Consider the following 15,751-nt stretch of genomic DNA (forward strand, 5'->3'; position numbering starts at 1 on the left):
CAATAGTGAGTAAGCTCATGGAAATGTTGATCAAAAACAGATTGGACACGAATCTGGATGATGAAAGATTAAGGGATCCCAACCAGCATGGCTTTACAAAGGGAAGGTCTTGTCAATCCAATTTGATAAGCTTCTTTGACTGGGTAACAAAAAAACTGGATGGGGCGAGTCCCTGTACATAGTGTATTTAGACTTCAGTAAGGCCTCTGTAGGTTATTGAACAAAATGAACTCGTTAGGACTAGGAGAAACACTGGCTTAGCAGCAGACTTCAAAGGGTATGGTAAATGGTACTCCCTCAAAAACGTCGAAAGTGACCAGTGGAGTGCCTCAGGGCTCTGTCTTGGACCAGATGCTATTTAATATCTTTGTGGGGGATCTGACTCAGGGACTTCGAGGCAAAATTACATTATTTGCCGACGACGCTAAATATGCAACATTGTGGGCAGGGCAACAGAACCCGACAGTGCAACCAGGCCCAACACCATGGAGCAGGACCTACTTTTACTGGAACAATGGTTCATTACTTAGCAACTGAACTTTAACGCCAAAAAATGTAAAGTATTGCATCTTGGAAGCGGAAATCCATGCAGATCATACACCTTGAACGGTGAAAACTTAACAAGAACTACTGCAGAAATGGATTTGGGAGTACTCATCCGGGAAGATATGAAAGCTGCCAATCAGGTGGAGAAAGCTTCAGCAAAGGCTAGACAAATGCTGGGTTGCATCAGAAGGAGCTTTATCAGCTGAAAGCCTGAAGTCATACTGCCGTTGTACAGATCCATGGTGAGACCTCACCTTGAGTACTGTGTCCAAATTTGGAGGTCGCATTATCAGAGGGATGTCGCATTATCAGAGGGCTGTGAAGAGAATGGAGTTGATCCAGAGAATGGCCACTAGGATGGTATCAGGACTTAAAGATATCCCATATGAAGAACGGCTGACCAGACTGCGCTTATATTCTCTCGAGGAGGATAGAAACATTCAAATATATCTCGGGCCGCAATTGAAGTGGAAGAAGAAATCTTTTCTTTAAGGGTCCCACGGCGACAAGAGGGCATCCGCTAAAACTTAAGGGGGGAATATTTGATGGTAACACCAGGAAATACTTCTTCACCGAAAGGGTGATTGATCGATGGAATGGTCTTCCATGCCAGGTGGTCAAGGCCAGTAGCGTGCTCGACTTCAAGAGTCGTTGGGACAAACAGGTGGGGTCGCTACAGAGTTATGCTTAAAGGATGGATTCTCAGGGGAGGGAGGGTTCTTGAGTGGGCAGATTTGTTGGGCCGCCAGCCCTTTTCTGCCGTCATATTCTATGTTTCAATGTTTCTATCATTGAAATCACGGAAACATGGTGGACTGAGGAAAATGTCTGGGATACTGTGCTACCGGGATACAAGCTATACCACAGAGACAGAGTGGCTCAAAAAGGTGGGGGCATTGCCATATACGTCAAAGAGGGAATTGAATCTAATGGAGAGAACACGCCAGAAATGACAAACAAGTTAGAATCTCTATGGGTCAAAATTCCGGGAACAAATGGATTGGAAATGAAGATCGGCATCTATTACCGACCCCCAGGGTAGTCCGAAGAAATTGACGGAGATATGACAGATGAGATTAAACGCAACTGCAAGGGAGGCAATGCAGTTATCATGGGTGACTCCAACTATCCAGGGATAGACTGGAACCTAGGCACCTCTGGCTGCACTAGGGATACCAAGTTCCTGAATGCTATAGGCGATTGCTTCCTGGAACAACTTGTCAAGGAAAATACAAGAGGAAATACAATTCTGGACTTAATTCTGAATGGACTGTGAGGACCGGCACAAGGTGTAGAAGTAGAGGGGACGCTGAGAAGCAGCGATCACAATATGATCCACTTCAACCTGGACGCAGGGGAGAAACACCGGTCCAGAACGACAGCCCCGGCACTGAACTTCCGCAAGGGAAATTACGAAGGGATGAGACTCATGGTGGGGAAGAAGATTAAGAAGAGGATAAACACTGTAAAAACACTAGAGCAAGCTTGGTCCCTTTTTAAGGACACAGTCACTGAGGCACAAAATCTACATATACCGCGTATCAACAAAGGATCCAAGAGGAAAAAGAACAAAGAACCAGCATGGCTCACTGTAGAGGTGAAGGAAGCGATCAGAGACAAGAAAACTTCATTTAAGAAATGGAAAAGGTCAAAAACGGACGAAAATTGGAATAAGCACAAGCAACATCAACGTAGGTGCCATAAGACGGTAAAAGGGGCCAAAAGAAACTATGAGGGAAAAATAGCTAAGGAGGTGAAAAACTTCAAGCCATTCTTTCGATACATTAAGGGGAAACGACCCGCGAAGGAAGCGGTGGGTCCATTGGATGACTGTGGAATAAAGGGAGTGCTAAAGGAAGATAAAGAAATCACCGACAAACTGAATACATTTTTTGCGTCTGTATTTACCGAAGAGGATATACGCAACATACCGGAACCCACCAGTCTCTATGCTGGAAATGAAGACGGGAAACTGACAGGGCTGACTGTCAGTCTAGAAGAGGTATACAGGCAGATTGATAGGCTAAAGAGCGATAAATCCCCCGGACCGGATGGCATCCATCCGAGGGTCATCAAGGAACTGAAAGGGACTATAGCTGAACTGCTTCAACTAGTAGCCAACCTGTCGATCAAATCGGGAAAGATTCCTGAAGACTGGAAGGTGGCGAATGTTACGCCGATCTTCAAAAAGAGTTCGAGGGGAGATCCGGGAAACTACAGACCGGTGAGTCTAACCTCGGTACCGGGAAAGATGGTAGAGGCGCTGATAAAGAACCACATCATTGATCATCTTGACAGACACGGTCTGATGAGGACCAGCCAGTACGGTTTCAGCAAAGGCAGATCTTGTCTGACGAACTTGCTGCACTTTTTCACGGGAGAAAACAGGCAAATAGACAAGGGCGACCAGGTCAACATTGTATATCTGGATTTTCAGATGGCATTTGACAAGGTTACGCATGTACGACTACTTTGGAAAATTGCAAGTCATGGAATCGAGGGTGAAATACTCACGTGGATCAAAAACTGGCTGGAGCATAAGAAACAGAGTGGGAGTAAATGGACAATACTCGGAATGGAAGAGCGTCACCAGTGGAGTGCCGCAGGGCTCGGTGCTTGGACCCATGCTCTTCAACATCTTTATAAATGATCTGGACATTGGTACGATGAGCGAGGTGATTAAATTTGCGGACAATACGAAGTTATTCAGAGTAGTGAAGACACAGGGGGATTGTGAAGATCTGCAACGTGACATAATCAAGCTTGAGAAATGGGCATCCACATGGCAAATGAGGTTCAATGTGGATAAGTGTAAAGTGATGCATGTCGGGAACAAAAACCTCATGCTCGAATATAGGATGTCCGGGGCGGTACTTGAAGAGACCTCCCAGGAAAGAGACTTGGGAGTTCTGATCGACAAGTCAATGGAGCCGTCTGCACAATGGGCGGCGGCGGCAAAAAGAGCGAACAGAATGCTAGGAATGATTAAGAAGGGGATCACGAACAGATCAGAGAGGGTCATCATGCTGCTGTACCGGCCCATGGTACGCCCTCACCTGGAATACTGTGTCCAGCACTGGTCGCCGTACATGAAGAAGGACAAGGTACTACTCGAAAGAGTCCAGAGAAGAGCGACTAAAATGGTTAAGGGGCTGGAGGAGTTGCCGTACAGTGAGAGATTGGAGAAACTGAGGAAAAGAGGAAACTGAGAGAGGACTTGATCAAAACTACTGAAGGGAATAGACTTAGTAGAGAAAGACAGACTGTTCACTCTCTCCAAGGTAGGGAGAACGAGAGGGCACTCTCTAAAGTTGAAAGGGGATAGATTCCGAACAAACGTGAGGAAATTCTTCTTCACTCAGAGAGTGGTGGAAAGCTGGAACGCTCTTCCGGAGTCTATTATAGGGGAAAACACCCTCCAGGAATTCAAGACAAAATTGGACAAGTTCCTGCTAAACTGGAACGTACGCAGGTGAGGCTGGACTCATTTAGAGCACTGGTTTTTGACCTGAGGCCGCCGAGTGAGCAGACTGCTGGGCAGGATGGACCAGTGGTCTGACCCAGCAGCGGCATTTCTTATGTTCTTATAAATGATCTGGAAATTGGAATGACGAATGAGGTGATTAAATTTGCAGATGACACTAAACTATTCAATGTTGTTTAAACGCATGCAGATTGTGAAAAATTTCAGGCAGACCACAGGAAATTGGAAGACCAAGTCCAAGTGGCAGATGACATTTAATGTGGACAAATGCAAAGTGATGCATATTGGGAAGAATAACGCAAATCACAGTTACCGGATGCTAGAAAATACGATGAAATCTTCCATCTAATGTGCGGCGGCAGCCAAAAAAGCAAACAGGATGCTAGGAATTATTTAAAAAGGGATGGTTAACAAGACTAAGAATGTTACAATGCCCCATAAAGCTCCATGTTGCAACCTCATCTGGAGTATTGCGTTCAATTCTGGTCTCCTAATCTCAAGAAAGATATAGCAGCGCTAGAAAAGGTTCAAAGAAGAGCGACAAAGATGATAAGGGGATGGAACTCCTCTTGTATGAGGAAAGACTAAAAAAGTTAGTGCTCTTCAGCTTGGAAAAGAAATGGCTGAGGGGAGATATGATTGAAGTCTACAAAATCCTAAGTGGAGTAGAGATTTATCACTCCATCAAAAATGACAAAGACTATGGGATACTCGAAGTTACAGGAAAATATTTTTCAAACTAATAGGAGAAAATTTTTTTTCACTCAAAGAATAGATAAGCTCTGGAACGCGTTGGCAGAGGTTGTGGTAAGACAGGATAACATAGCTGGTTTTAAGAAAGGTTTGGACAATTTCGTCGAGGAAATGTCCATAGTCTGTTATTGAGAAAGACATGGGGGAAGACACTACTTACCCTGGATCAGTAGCATGGAGTGATGCTTGGATTTCAGCCAGGTACTAGTGACCTGGACTGGCCACAGTGAGAACGAGCTACTGGGCTTGATGGACCATTGGTCTGACCCAGTAAGGCTATTCTTATCCACTTGGGCCTTTGACCTTCTTAAGATGAACTAGGTCCACATACATGGTCTGCGGAGCCAATTGGGCACCTCTAGGACTATCAACCCTGGACCTAGCATGAGCCATGGGGAAACATGTATAAGAATCCTTTCTCTGGCCACAGATGTACAAACGCATCTAACCTCGCGCTTCTGGGCTCATATCTTCGGGTGTAAAAGCAAGCCACCTTTGTGTTTGCTGCTGAAGCCATCAAATCCATCTATGGACGTCCCCCACCACCGAACAATGGCACTGAATGCCTCGGGGGCTAGTAACCATCCCCTTAGATTAAGAGTCTGCCGATTGAGAAAGCTGGACTGCACCTTTTACACTTCTGCTATGTGCACAGCAGAGAGAGCCTGAAATGAGCTTCTGCCCATAGAAAGGAGTTGAGCTTCTAGGCATAACAGGGTGCTTCTAGTGCCTTTTTGCCTGTTGACATAGGCTATTGCTGTCGCATTGTCTGAGAAGACTCTTCCTTGCCTCCAGAGACTTCTCCAGGGCTTGCAGCGCTAGCCAATTTATGGACCACTTTTGCTGAGCGAGTGACCAATGACCCTGAACTAGGTGTCCACTGCAATGACCCCCCACAACAGTAAAGGCTGGCATCGGTTATTAGTATCTTCCAGAAGGAAATACAGAGAGGTATGCCCCTTGAGAAGAAAGCTGTCTGCAGTTACCACCGTAGGCTGTTCCTTGTTTCTGGTAACCATCGAAGCGAGGAAAGGGGATTGACATAAGATGGTAAAGTAGGGTTCGCTTCAAAAGAAGCGTTTTATTTCGATATTACCAACTGCATGGAAACAGTTTGGACTCATTGAAATGGAGAAAGTCAGAAGGTGTAGGTGTCTTTGAAAAGGAATGTTTTTAATTTAGACTTGAACTTATCAAGAGATGTTTCTAGTCTGAGGTCTGTAAAATGCATGGCTACCATCTGCTGAAGATTAAGAACAACAGAGGCTGCCTGCCAACTGCATAGGATTTAAATTCAGATCAAAGTTCTAGTGTACTCAGTCTCCATCTGGACTGGTCTAGAGACTGACAAGGAACTTTAGATTTGGTATAAACCACTTAGAACTAATGGTGATATTATCTGGCAGGGAATGTGCTACTTTGGCTTGCTCAGAAAGGCATTGACTTCTTAGGATTGAAGGAAAATGAGAACATACCTTTGGTCAGAGTGAAGAAGCACATCTCAATCTGCTGACATTTGGGTAACAGGGTCATTAAATCAAAGTGAAATGGAATCTCATAGATACGCTGTCCACTTCCCACATATGAGCCTAAAATGGAACAGGGACTTCCATATAAAACAGTGCAAATACCAACAGCATGAGCATATCCAAGTCTACCTTTACTAAACCCAATCTCACACATGCAACAATACCATTACCAGGCACATCATATATTATTAATACATGCAGAATATCCTTATCAAACCCAACATCTCATGCTGTAAATACATGGGAAGATAGGCCCATCAGACACTTCCACCCCAAAACCATCATTCCCCGGGTTAAGAACATCCGACTTATGTCAGACTCGTACTAACGAACTGAGGTCTGCTTCTCTTTTCCTGTGCCAACTCACCCCTCTTCCACCTTTCCGTATCCCAATGCACTCCACGTCGTCCTTCCCTCGCTCCCACAGGTGCTTATGTCATCTGGCCAGCTCCCTCCTCCCAGCTGCACTTCTCCTCACAAAGCCGCAAGCAGCAGCTCCTGCACACTGCCCAAGGCTGACACAGAAGACTTCCCTCTGACGTGAGGGAAAGAGACGCTGAGGTGGGGGACGGAATAGAAAGGGAGAATTGTTGAGCATGGATGTCTGAGAAGAAAAGAGAGATGGTGCACATGGGGAAATGAAGAAAGAGAATTATTGAGCTTAGGGAGGGAGGCGTGAGATACAGATGAGAGAGAGAAATGTTGGATGTGGTGGTGGAAAGGGAACAGTGGGACGGATGAAGAACCAAAGTAAGTGTCAACCTCCTATCTTTTCTTTCTATTTAAACTATAGTACTTTATTCTGAGGACTGTTTCTTTAATGTTTTTATAGACTGTGTACTGTGCAAGATCTGAGTTCCATACAAATTCAACTTAAGAACGGTTTAAAAAACAGAACTTGTTCTTAACCCGGGGACTGCTTATACTGTGAAAACACAGGTGTACCCTTCCCCCATTCTAACAGCCCAATGTGAGCACACTCTTGAACTCACCCTCTGCGCCCATCACACCAAGCAACGGTGAACCCCGCTCCTTGTTCTGGCACAGCTGGCTCACACACTCAAATGTCAGCAGTGTGCTGATGCAGCTCAAGTCCCTGGGATACAGCTGAAGAGAGACAGCAGGGCATTCATGTCAAGCCAAGAAACATGATGGCAGATAAAGGCCAAATGGCATATCCGCAGCACCCACGTGCCTCTCCCACATTTTCTTGAAAGGCAGAGAAAGAGATGAAGAGACTGGCAAAGAGCACAGAAAACAAAGCGTCTGCAAGTGCGGACTACCCATTACAGTGTCTGAAGATCAGGTCCAATGTGGTGATAGAGCTTCCCTATTGTTGTTTACCCATTGTTTTCCCCTTTTTTTAATACAATTTGTAAAACGCTTAGAAATCTTGATTTGCATTTTATGAAAATTTTTATAAACTTGAAACTTCTGAAAATGCAATTATTTGTTGATGCATTTGACCTATTGTAAGGCTTGAATCTTTCTGCTTTTATCTGTTCTGACCTGTTTCAATATTTTATGTATGTAACTTTATTGTAAACTAGTATAGAAATTTGAAAAATAAAATAACTAACTAAATAATGCATTAAGATGAAGGGTAAAAGTCACAACATCCCATCCACAGCAAATGAAGGACTCACTGCTTTAGGAATATCAGCATACTGCAGACCTTGCAGGTGTTTGCAATTTTCAGCTGAACTGATCACATGACCACTCTGAGGCTCCACCCAACACTCCGTGACCAAATTCAGTTCTGTGTCTAGTTCAATGGCCTCCACCTCAGTGTCGTTATCATCATCTGTGGAGAAGCTGAACAACAAGATTACATGCTTTAAACTGAATTAATTGGCTTTACCACTTGTAAAATTTCTATTCTTTTTTTGAATCTTATTAAATTTTCAGATCTTACAAAAAGTGCATCATAACATACATGTCATAACCATAACAATGAAGCACTTATAAACATTCAGAAACAGTTTATCAATACCCCAAAATACCCCCCTCCCTTCCCAATCATCAAAGAATCACATAAACACATACTCACCCTCCCACCCTCCCATCCCTGGATGTGCAAATACTATATCGGCAAAAATAAAACTACAATTCTACAAAAGACGTCAATGGACCCCAAACTAATTTGAATATTTTTGTGTTCCCTGACAAATAAGCATTCATTTTTTCATATTTATACACTAAACATAGATTTGCCCACCAGAATGTGAAATTAAGACGGTCCCAATTTTCCAGTTACGCATAATCAACTGCATAGCTGTACCCATTAAAATTTTTAAAAGTCGGCCTTTATATCTATCCAACACAGTTTCGCAAATCACTACCTCATAGATCAGAGGGATCATAGACTCCAAAATATTATTAAAATGTCCCCAAATCGACTTCCAAAACCTCAGTATCGTAGGACAATAAAATAGTAAATGATCCAGTGTTTCTATATCTAGATGACAGTGCCAGCATCAATTAGACCTAGAACTATCCAACTCATTCATCCTAACCGGGGTCCAAAAAGAACGGTGTAACAAAAAACCAAGTTTGTCTCATAGATGCTGACGCAGTACATCTCATCCTCCAAGACCAAATCCGTGGCCATCGAGATGCAGAAATATACTGCTTAATCTCAATGCTCCAATGCCTCTAAGAGCGTTTTTGGGTTTCTTGTTCACAAGTTCAGATATTAATTTATACCACCTGGCGGCCTGATGCCCTAGCACAGGGGTAGGGAACTCTGGTCCTCGAGAGTCGTTTCCAGTCGGGTTTTCAGGATTTCCCCAATGAATATGCATGAGATCTATTTGCATGCACTGCTTTCAATGCATATTCATTGGGGAAATCCTGAAAACCCGACTGGAATACGGCTCTCGAGGACCGGAGTTCCCTACCCCTGTGCAAGCTGTAGTAATTTTTAAAATTTCGCCAATCAGGGAACCCTTTCTGAATGGCCTGCTTCAACTGCAACCATTTATAAAATTGAGATTTTGAAATACCAAAAGACCAAAAATACAATTTCTATTCTTAAAGTTGAAAAACCTTTGCCACAACCCATACTAGAAGAGAGCAGAAGGACTTCTTTCAAATTTATACAAGATTAGTTTTGGTGCTCAGTTTGGTCTGTTTTATGGTGAAGCAATTTTGTCATACTATAGCTGGTTGGCACTGAGGCCTAGATGCACTCAGAGGATCAGTAAGGCTGTCGAGGTCTGCACCAATCTGATTTTTTGGCCAATTTAAAAAGAGCTATCGATGCACTAAAAAGTTTGCATGCAAATGATTCATATGGATGTTAATCGGAATCCCCAAATTGGCCTCCTATTGAGCCCCAAGAGCAGCCTCCTTCCACTCTGCTGTTCGGGGCAGGAGCAGTTATCAACATTTTTAGTTGAACACTTTTGATTCCAATATTCAATTCTCAGCAACATGGGACAAACATAAGGTACCTTTTGGGGACATTATGGTTTGCAAAGAAAATAAGAACATAAGAAGTTGCCACCACTGGGTCAGACCAGAGGTCCATCACGCCCAGCGGTCCGCTCCCGCGGCGGCCCATCAGGTCTGTGACCTGTGAAGTGATTCCTGACCATTTCTGTAACCTACCTCTACATCTATCTGTAACCCTCAATCCCCTCATCCTTTAGGAACCTATCTAATCCTTCTTTAAAACCCTGGAGTGTACTCTGTCCTATCACAGCCTCCGGCAGTGTGTTCCATGTGTCCACTACCCTCTGAGTGAAAAAGAACTTCCTCACATTTGTTCTAAACCTGTCCCCTCTCAATTTCTCCGAGTGACCCCTTGTACTTGTGGTTCCCCACAGTCTGAAGAATCTGTCCCTGTCCACCTTCTCTATGCCCCTCAGGATTTTGAAGGATTCTATCATATCTCCTCTGCTTTTCCAGGGAGAACAGCCCCAGCATTTTCAACCTGTCAGCGTATGAAAAGTTTTCCATACCATTTACCAGTTTAGTTGCTCTCCTCTGGACCCCCTCAAGTACTGCCATGTCCTTCTTGAGGTACGACAACTAGTACTGGACACAGTACTCCAGATGTGAGCGCACCATTGCACGATATAGTGGCATGATGACTTCCTTCTTCCTGGTCGTGATACCCTTTTTAATGATACCCAACATTCTGTTCGCTTTCTTTGAGGCTGTCGCACATTGTGCTGATGCTTTCAATGTTGTGTCCACCATCACCCCCAGGTCTCTTTTAAGGTTACTTACCCCTAGCAATGATCCCCCCATTTTATAGCTGAACATCGGGTTCTTTTTCCCTATGTGCATGACCTTGCATTTCTCTATGTTAAAGCTCATTTGCCACTTTTTTGCCCACTCTTCCAGCTTCGTTATGTCTCTTTGCAGGTCTTCGCAATCTTCCGTGTTTCTAACCGTGCTGCAGTTTGGTGTCATCAGCAAATTTAATAACCTCACATTTCGTCCCCATCTCCAGGTCGTTGATAAATATATTGAACAGGAGCGATCCCAGCACAAGATAAAACAGGGGAAACAAAACTATGCACTCAAAAGCACAAAACCAGAGTGGAATTGTCTCAATCAGAATGGTGAGCACCAAAAAAGTGTCTTTCAACTCATCTGAAACATATAAATGCCTTTATTCATCCAAAATCTCGTTTTTGAATTAGCTGCATGTAGAGGGTGTGTGCATCTTTACATTTCATACAGTTTTCTAATATATCCGTTGAAGCCTCATAAGACTCCTGAGGCAGGCCAGTTGGGCCGAAACATGTGCATGTCGGGTCATTGAGTCACTGGATGTATAGACGAGATTTGGGATGAATAAAGGCATTTATGTGTTTCAGATGAGTTGAAAGACACTTTTTTGGTGCTCACCATTCTGATTGGGACAATTCCACTCTGGTTTTGTTGCAAAAAAAATAAACAGATTACTACTACTCTATATAGCAAACCTTCTGATCGTACCACCATTTTATCTTATGACAGTTTCCACCCTAAACCCCTGAGTTTTTGCGCCTCCAAAGGATCTGTTCTAGTGAGGAGGAGTTCCAAACGCAAGCCCATTTGATGGCAGATACATATTTAGAGAGGTTACCCGCACCACGTTATCAAGAAGGCATGGAAAAGAGCCAAATGGTGTCACCGTGATTGGCTCATGCATAACAACTCACCTAATCGTCATGGCTCTGTAACATGTGTTTTGCCATATACCATTCATAGTGCTCAAATAAGACAGATTGGGAAAAGACATTGGCCGGTATTACAGGTTCATCAGAATCTTATTGAACAACCTAACTTTGCCTTTTCACATAGTCGTAATGTAGGTGAAATCTTACATCACAGGTGCATAAAAGTGGGCATTGTGTCTATTGTGGATATGTTATTACCAAGCAATTCATTGACATTCCAGGTGATAATGGTTGCCAATTTAAACTCAGATCTAACACCAATTGTGAGTCTCAGGCAGTGGTATATTGTGTAATATGCTCCTGTAAAAAGTATTACATTGGCCACACCACTCATAAGATCAAAGTGTGCATTGCTGAACATCTCTGTAACATGTTTGTGGAGCATTGGAAGGAGACCGGTCACACTATCAATGATTTCCAACATACGGTACTTATTCAAGTAAAGAACTATACAGGCAATGTGTCACAACTTCTTCTAATAAAAGAACACAGGTTTCTTCATTACTGGTAAACATTAAGTCCACGGGGCTTGAATGCCGAAATGGACTGGTTCCAACTGTAATGTCGGCAAGATAGTATTTCCCGATAACGTGATGATCGGCTCAGCTGTCATTTGCTGCTATAAATTCGGGTCGGCTTCCTGCATGTGTTCCCCTTGGTCACGCCTTGTGAATTTTCGTGTCCCAGGCTGCCTTAACAAGGTAGGAAAGAAAATTATTGTCGAGTGATTCAGAGTTATGTAAGGATTATAACATTTACCGTGCCTGATAGTTTTAATGTTTTAGATGATTTGGGTTAACGTTTTTTCCTGGTTTATGTTTTAATTTACTCCCTGTGAAGCTGCTTTCTTAAACCCCAGACACTATACAACTCCTAAGTTCCACTTCTTACCGAAAATTCATAAGAATCTTGTGAACCCACCTGGACGTCCGATAGTATCTATTAAGAATTCGGCCCTTGAACCTTTATCAAAGTTTGTGGACATATTTCTATCAAAGGAAGTTAGTAGCATAAAATCTCATGTGAGGATGTTGACTGGGATCCAAAATCTGGAAGATCATTGGATCTTAGTGACACTAGATGTAACTGTAGATTGAGCCCTGGTGTTACTTGAGGAGATATTCATGAGGCAATCTCTATGTCCACGGCTAATGGAGTTAGCAACGCTGGTATTGAAAAACAGCTACTTTTGGTTTAATGGACAGTTATATCTACAGTGCCATGGTATAGCTATGGGAGCATCGTTAGCTCCATCTTTAGCAACCCTATACATAGCTGCGCTTGAAGAAGGAGAATTATTCCAACATGTAATCATCTGGAAAAGATTTCTAGATGATATCTTTTTTATTTGGTCCTCTACCTTGACAAAATTGGAAAATTTTATAGCTTGGCTGAACAGCATTGATACTAATATTAAATTCATAGCTACTATTGAATTTCAAGAAATTGTATTTTTGGAAATGAAGATTATGAAAGTTCATCATTTATTACTGACCACTATTCATCGAAAGCCTACTGACAGGAACAGTTTGCTGCGTTTTCATAGCTTTCATCCATTAGGTTTAAAAAGGGGGCTGCCCATAAGTCAATTTCTTCGACTCAGACGAATTTGTTATTCGCTTGAAGAGTTTCGCATACAAGCGAAATAGATGAAAACCCGCTTTTATCAGCGGGGATATCCCAGGGAAGCAATCCAAAAAACGTACTTAAGGGCCAAATATGCTCAACGTGAGTTATTGTTACAGGATAAAATTGATAATATGGACCCCATGGAGCCAGTTGCATTCATCCAAAAAATACTCCGTCCATGCCCACAAAATCAAACAAATAGTTTTAAACACTGGCATATAGTGAAACTGGCAAATCCCAAGGTGGGTGATAGCCCTATATGTTCATTTAGGAGAAATAAAAACATAAGTGAAATGGTGAATCACTCCATATTGAGAGAACCTATCCCTAAGATCAGAGGATTTCATGCACCTTGTGAAAGTTGTCAATGGTGCCAGTATACAATGGCAGGGGAGACTTGGATACACCCGGTCACGGGTAAATGTTACACGTCCAGATATGTAACTAATTGCAACTCTGTTTATGTGATATATTTAATTCAATGCCCGTGCCCCAAATTATACATTGGCCGCACCACGCAGGCGATCAAAACAAGACTGACAGAGCATATATCGCGGATTAATATTCAAAATGAAACTTCACCTTTAGTGCGACATTGAAAACTCTGTCACCACACATTGAAAGATCTGAAATGGAGAGTTATGGACATGACTGTGGTTGGGTGGGAGGGAGGTAACCCTGATAGGATTTTGAACATCAATGAGCTACGATGGATGTACAATCTAAATTCCATGACTCCTTTTGGGTTAAATGAAACATCAGACTGGGTGGCTCAAGTAGATTTTTAAAATAAGAACGAAAATAAGTTTCCTCTTTTGGATGTAGCCTGAGTCCAGTCTGGGTTTTGGCTCTTTTATTCTGAAGTTGGGCTCTTTCCTTTGAGTATGGGTTTGCTTCTAGCCCTTTCTGAGTTCTTTAGCTGTGATTGGCCCTGTTTGGGGCTGATGTCATCAGAGTTGCCCTATTTTAGAGTGATAGAGAACACTGCGGCCATTTTAAGCTGCCAGAGACTATGTTGAAGCATGCAAGCATTATGAATCAAGGTATGTAGTTAGAATTAGAGCGCTATTATATTGAAATTGGGAGGGAATGCTAAGTTTTTAAATGCTCTTTCTTTATGTTTTGTAGATTTCCCCGTCGGCTAAGGGGACAGAAATCATATATATAAAAGCTGTTGGCTTTATATACATACATAAAGTATATTACATAGATGAAATAAATAAAAAGAAAAAATTTGTTAAAACGTCATAAATGCTAGGTTGGGATAAATAAGGATCTTACCACCATGAGTTATGCTATTCGGGTGGCTGTCTGAAAATCCCTGGATACCTGAGCATTGACGTATGCATAGTTAAGCTCACTATAACACTGGTTCTTTATCACTTGTGGAAGTTATATATGAGTTAATTTAGTTGCAGCATCCCCCTCAAGTCGAGGGGCTTACAGCACAGTTAGCATGAAGAAGAATTCTTTGAGTTCATAAATGCCTCTCTATCATTACCATTTTGATTAGGAACCAGCTGACCACCATGATACAAGAAGAACAAGAACACACACACACTAACACGCAAATAAAGCACAGTTACTTACCGTAACGGGTGTTATCCAGTGGCAGCAGGCAGATATTCTCACTGATGGGTGACATCACCACGGAGTCCTCGGTACGGACCACTTTAGAGTGAATTGCACTCTTAAGAACTTAGAAAGTTCTGGCTAGCCCGCACCAAGCATGCGCGAATGCCTTCCCATCCAACTTAGGCACGTGGTCCCTCAGTTAAGATAAGCCAGCCAAGAAGCCAACCTGGGGAGGTGGGTGGGTTGTGAGAATGTCTGCCTGTTGTCCCTGGATAACACCCGTTACGGTAAGTAACTGTGCTTTATCCCAGGACAAGCAGACAGCATATTCCCACTGATGGGTGATCTCTAAGCTAACAGAATGGGATGATGGTAAAGTTGGCCATTAGGAAAATAAATTTTGTAATACAGATTGGCCGAAGTGCCCATCCTGCCTGGAGAAAGACTCCAGACAGTAGTGAGAAGTGAAGGTATGAACTGAGGACCAGGTGGCAGCTTTACAGATTTCCTCAATAGGAGTAGATCTGAGGAAAGCCACAGAAGCTGCCATAGCTCTAACTTTATGGGCTGTGACACAGCTCTCCAGTGCCAGTCCGGTCTGAGCATTCCACCATGTTTCAGAGACCCCAATGATGTCTAGGTTCTCAATTTTGGCCATGGCTTCTAATTCCCCCATTTTGTTCCTTAGGCTCCTTGCATTAGTGTATATGCAATTTAAGTCCTGGTATTTTTTTGTCTTCGTTTCCTTTCACTGTGCTTTGATCTTTAGTTTCTTCTCCTCTTCTGGATCAGTCAACTCCTGTGTTTTGCCCATTATTTCTTCCCATCATTTTTCCCACTTAGTATCTTCATGGGATACCTTTTTCCGAAACGTCAACTCTTGGTCAACTGTCGGCTTTCCCCTTCTTCTTAGTTTAAAGCCTGTTCTAGTCCTCTCCTGACATTGTTTGCTAGAAGTCTAGTTCCCACCACGCTCAGGTGCAGTCCATCTCTTCTGAAGAGCTTGCTCTTGCCCCAAAACACTGTCCAGTTCCTCACAAAGTGAAACTCTTCTTCCT

General features: G+C 42.9%; 1 protein-coding gene across 4 annotated transcripts in view; it reads right to left on the reverse strand.

The window, feature by feature from the left end:
• SZT2 (SZT2 subunit of KICSTOR complex) overlaps positions 1-15,751 on the reverse strand; it is a 523,775-nt gene that overhangs the window by 384,918 nt on the left and 123,106 nt on the right. For all 4 annotated transcript variants that reach the window (XM_033916162.1, XM_033916160.1, XM_033916161.1 and 1 more), the window contains 3 exons: positions 7,959-8,127; positions 7,305-7,419; positions 6,259-6,372 (listed from right to left, as the gene is read on the reverse strand). In XM_033916162.1, the coding sequence (XP_033772053.1) occupies positions 6,259-6,372; positions 7,305-7,419; positions 7,959-8,127 (398 nt within the window). The remainder of the gene's footprint in view (positions 1-6,258; positions 6,373-7,304; positions 7,420-7,958; positions 8,128-15,751) is intronic.

Source organism: Geotrypetes seraphini, chromosome 12 (genome assembly GCF_902459505.1).
Source record: "Geotrypetes seraphini chromosome 12, aGeoSer1.1, whole genome shotgun sequence".
In the NCBI taxonomy this organism is placed as follows: domain Eukaryota; kingdom Metazoa; phylum Chordata; class Amphibia; order Gymnophiona; family Dermophiidae; genus Geotrypetes; species Geotrypetes seraphini.